Source organism: Acyrthosiphon pisum, unplaced genomic scaffold, assembly GCF_005508785.2.
Source record: "Acyrthosiphon pisum isolate AL4f unplaced genomic scaffold, pea_aphid_22Mar2018_4r6ur Scaffold_20960;HRSCAF=22641, whole genome shotgun sequence".
In the NCBI taxonomy this organism is placed as follows: Eukaryota; Metazoa; Arthropoda; class Insecta; order Hemiptera; family Aphididae; genus Acyrthosiphon; species Acyrthosiphon pisum.
This window is the reverse complement of record NW_021770374.1, coordinates 1721550-1725330: the sequence shown is the minus strand read 5'-3', so window position 1 is coordinate 1725330 and position 3781 is coordinate 1721550. Positions and strand designations below refer to the sequence as shown.

General features: G+C 30.0%; 1 protein-coding gene across 1 annotated transcript; it reads right to left on the bottom strand.

Moving 5' to 3' along the window:
- Window positions 1–2143: 2143 nt before the first annotated feature.
- Window positions 2144–3267, bottom strand: LOC103309756. The gene is made up of 3 exons (XM_008186031.1): window positions 3256–3267; window positions 2606–2701; window positions 2144–2545 (listed from the first exon to the last, which is right to left on the bottom strand). The coding sequence occupies exons 1-3, from the start codon at window positions 3265–3267 to the stop codon at window positions 2144–2146; spliced, it is 510 nt and encodes a 169-aa protein (XP_008184253.1).
- Window positions 3268–3781: the final 514 nt, after the last annotated feature.

Sequence of the window (3781 nt, the reverse complement as noted above, 5' to 3'; positions counted from 1 at the left end):
TCCAGGAAATATAACTGCATTCTACTTGACATAGAGTTTTGACTACCCATCATGGTAGAGCAGCCATCTGATCCAAAACCAACCAGGTTATCTAGATTTATATTATATTTTTTGAACGATTCAATGCAAATGTTAAAAATATTTTCAGCAGTCGCATCTTTGTCTACAGTATCCAAATTCTTTATATCAAATACTTGTAATAAATCCCAGAAACGTGAGACAACTATTTTACTTTCATAATCATAAAATCGTACTACAACACACATAGTTGATTGGCATGCTATATTTGTAGACTCATCTACCATTATTGAAAATTTAGAAATATTTAATTTATCACATAATATTTGTTTTTCTGCAGGGGCTATTCCATTTTTTATAATATTAGTCGCTTTTGTACGTTTTAGTTTCATTTTTTGACATATGGCCGAGTCTGGAAATATTTCCTTTAATAAAGGAATTAAGTGGTCAACAAGTAAAAAAGCACAATTATGCTCTGCTAATAAACCGCACAGTTTTATTTCTGCAGTTTTTACTCTATCAGCAATTGGATCCTGCGCATTTAAATTAAATGTAGAAAAAATATTTTGAGAATCTTTTGTAGCTTTTAACGCGTTTTCGTGAGCTTTACTTGTAGCATGTTTCTTTATAGAAATTAATTCTGATATAAAACTTACCTGACATTTGATGCATTTGGCTTTGAAAGAATTATTTTTTCTCAGGTTTAAGCCAACCTTTGAACAACTTATCACTCTCCCACTCACAACGGTATTTTTGCTTTCTATGCTTGGGTTTCTCATCGTTACTGAGTTCATTTCTCATTGCCCTAATTTTTTTTGGAGTGGAAGGGCCCTGATTATCAGATAAATATTATTTTAATTAATATTATTTTTTGATATAAAATTAATATTATTTATTCAATGCACTTCAACTAATCGATTCAAATTAACAAACCTGTGGAGTATCCTCAATGTCAGACATAGCTTTTATAATTTCAAACTTAGTGCTTTTTACTTCAATAAGACAGCTGCAGTAGGCAAATTGAGTCGATGAAAATGAAATAACAATTTACGGCGAAACTGTTATCAGCTGCAAGACAGCGTCAAAATGTCGAAAAATCGAAAAACCCATGACAATTGACAAAGTTTTATGGAAAGACGGTCTAATTCAAGTTAATAAACAGTTAATTTTAATTTTAAGAATTATTATTATTTACTATTATTTATTTTATCAAAATAAATTCACAATATCAGTTTATCATATTATATTCTTATCACTATTCATAAAAAAAATTCAGGTAGCAACTAGCAAGCAGCTGTAAATACCGTACATTTCTGTACGGTTTTCAATGTATTACCGTACACCGTACACCGACCAAATTTACCGTATGAGTACGGCAGTGTTGCCAGATTAAAACAATTCAAATTCCCTTCCAATGATATAATATTTCCCGCTTACCTTTAAAATTTTTCCCACCTAAAATTTTTTTTCTCGCTTCGCTCGAAAACGGAATAATCTTAAATAGTTATATCGTAAATCGTAATTAAATACAAATACGTTGGAGTTGTTGCTTGTACAGTAATTAATTATCTTTTCTTTTTTGTGGCGTTTATGCAATCCATTTAATAAATAATAATTTATAATTCATGCATGATTGTCTTTCATAAATTCATAATACGAAAATAGATTATTTAAGATGTCTTCCTAACAAAACTGTAGTAACAAATTCGTATCCATAATTAACTCATGAGTTACAACTTACCACTAAATATATAAAATATTCCAATATTCCATCTTGTAATAATTTATAATTTAAAAAAATATTATTAGATATATTATATATTCTAATTACATTTTATATGATATAACACTTGTATAAAAAAATATAAATTAAATGAAAATAAAACAATAACAAGAATATAAAATTAAACAATCAAATATAAACATTAGTATATTATAAGCTCATATGATACATATATGTAACGATCACTTGTATGGTATGAAAACAATAACAAATTAAATGAAAATTATGTAAACAAGAACAGTAGTAGAACAGTCAGTTGCATCTAACGATATCAGTTCTAATAATTCAGTTCTTACTAAACCATTTGCCGGAGATACGTATCTTACCAAGGTGCACATAAATTTATGGTCTGTTATTATCTGTACTCTCATCTACAAGAATTGAGAACTTTACATTTTTTAAATTATTAACAGTTTCATCGGTTTCAACAGCATTTAGTACATTTTTAATAATACTAGTACACTTAGTTCTATTTAATGTAATACTTTGTGCAATATTAGAGTCATAGAAACTTTTTTTCATAACGTGCAACAAATGATCTGCAACCTGAAACGCAACATTATGCTCCGCAAAAAATGAAGCTAATCTTATCTCTGTTTCTTTCACAGCAACACTTTGTTCAGGTTTTGTGTTTTTAAAAGATTCTTCAATATTTCTAGAATTTTTAATTACCTTTAGATTCTCTATATGTTTTTTTCCAGCGGCGTGTTTGAGTAAGTCACTTTTCCCAGCATTTAAGACCACCTACAAACACAATAATATCATCAGTTATTTAAAAACTGTGTTGTAATAATAATATCTCACCTTGCAGGCTGTACAATGAGCTTTTAGATCATTATTTAGAACTTTTTGTAACCATCCTTTGAACTCAACACACTTTAACCAATCGTCAGAAAACAACTTAGGGCCACGTTTTAATTTTTAGGGTGGTGTATTGTATGGCTCAATGTTAGAATCTTCATCATCAGAATTCATTTCAGTACGTAAAACACTCAAACACTTAACACTTGTCAGGTACAAGCAAACTAAAACTCGTAAGTTACGTATAAATGTACAATCATCGAATTCGAAATCTTGAGATTTTTACATTAACAATAAGAAAAAAATGATAAAGTCAAATAATTATTAACCAACAATATTCAATGGAAAATTCGAAAACAACAATGCACAAACTAGTTACTACGAATGTGTATACAATATAAATGTATTAATAACTTATGAGTTATACATTACTAATGTATATAGCATATACCCATCAGCTGGTACCTTGTATTATGGCAACAAAATATTCTTGATCAGTAAAAATCAAATATATAGTAATAATAAATTGATCATGGAAAAACTGATTATTACTCGTGATAAAAATATATTTAATGATAAGACACTATAATAAAATAAATCATTATTTTTTTTTTACAATATTTTCAAAATTTCCCTATTTTCAAGTAACATACAATTTCTTCCATTTTTCCCACCACCCATTTTTGGGACATACAATTTCCTTCTAAACGGGAAATTTCCCTCCATCTCACATCACTGGAGTACGGTCCAAACCGTACGTCTGGCAACGCTGTTTCCCTCTCGCCATGTGCCCTTGTGGCGCGCGCGGTGGAGAGTTGGCGTTGTCGCGCTGTGGCCCGTGGTGGTGGTTGACAATAGCGTAGACCGGTCGCTGCGGTACCTGTACTTTGCACTGGTGGCCGCTCCGTACCGCGTCAACTAATACACTGATACCACACATTGAACATTGATAATGGAAAACGTATTGTCCATTAGGTTACAATTTAAATCATAGATTTGATATAATTATGAATATTAAATAATTATTTCAATTGTATAGGCATTTTCTAATAGTGGTTCAATGTATTACAATTACAAAGGAACTCACAGCATTGTACTCATAGCAATATGTGATGCCAAGTACAATTTTACAGCTGTTGATATTGGAGCACACAATATAAATACTGAGACTGAAAATAA

Excerpts from the sequence above, each read along its gene's own strand:
- LOC103309756 (XM_008186031.1), bottom strand. Across the intron at positions 2,546-2,605 it reads CTCATTGTACAGCCTGCAAG|GTGGTCTTAAATGCTGGGAA; the intron begins GTGAGATATTAT and ends TTGTGTTTGTAG.